Source organism: Penaeus monodon, chromosome 20 (genome assembly GCF_015228065.2).
Source record: "Penaeus monodon isolate SGIC_2016 chromosome 20, NSTDA_Pmon_1, whole genome shotgun sequence".
In the NCBI taxonomy this organism is placed as follows: Eukaryota; Metazoa; Arthropoda; class Malacostraca; order Decapoda; family Penaeidae; genus Penaeus; species Penaeus monodon.
The window spans coordinates 20408329-20408815 of NC_051405.1; the positions used below are offsets into that span (position 1 = coordinate 20408329).

Here is a 487-nt window from a genome sequence, read left to right on the forward strand (position 1 = left end):
GCTCGCTCGCTCGCTCAACACTTTCTAATATTGAAATAAAATATAAACTTCCCTTGTCATCCATAATGCTCCATAAAAGAAAACCCCACTTCACGCTGTCCAAAAACCGTCATTCAAACAACGTAACTCATGCAAGTGCTAAACTCAAAACTCAATGACCCCCAGGCTTACATCTGCGTGAGCGAGGCAGAGAGGCAGCAACTGCAACTTTCCGAGACCCCGGGCTGCGATTCGGGCAACTGCATGAGGAAGTGCTGTCCCTTTGGCCAGATCTTGGACTCCATGGCCAGGAAGTGCGTCGCCGCCATAGATACCTACTTCAACGTCACCGTCAAGATGGAAAATGGATCGCAAAAGCTGGTGAGTGGGACGGTTGTATATTTTTCTCTCTCTCATTTTAGCTTTTATTATTGTTTTAGGGCTGTACGTCTGTAAAAGGTTATGTCAGAGATGATTTTGTTTGCATGAGGAATTTAGCTGACCAACG

The 487-nt window shown here is 45.8% G+C and overlaps 1 protein-coding gene across 1 annotated transcript in view; it reads left to right on the forward strand.

Annotated features, from left to right (window-relative positions):
• The window catches only part of LOC119585690 (probable G-protein coupled receptor Mth-like 1), a gene marked incomplete at its 3' end in the record, with an annotated part of 98315 nt that overhangs the window by 92578 nt on the left and 5250 nt on the right, over positions 1-487 (forward strand). The window contains 1 exon segment of the mRNA XM_037934364.1: positions 166-360. Within this exon segment, the coding sequence (XP_037790292.1) occupies positions 166-360 (195 nt within the window).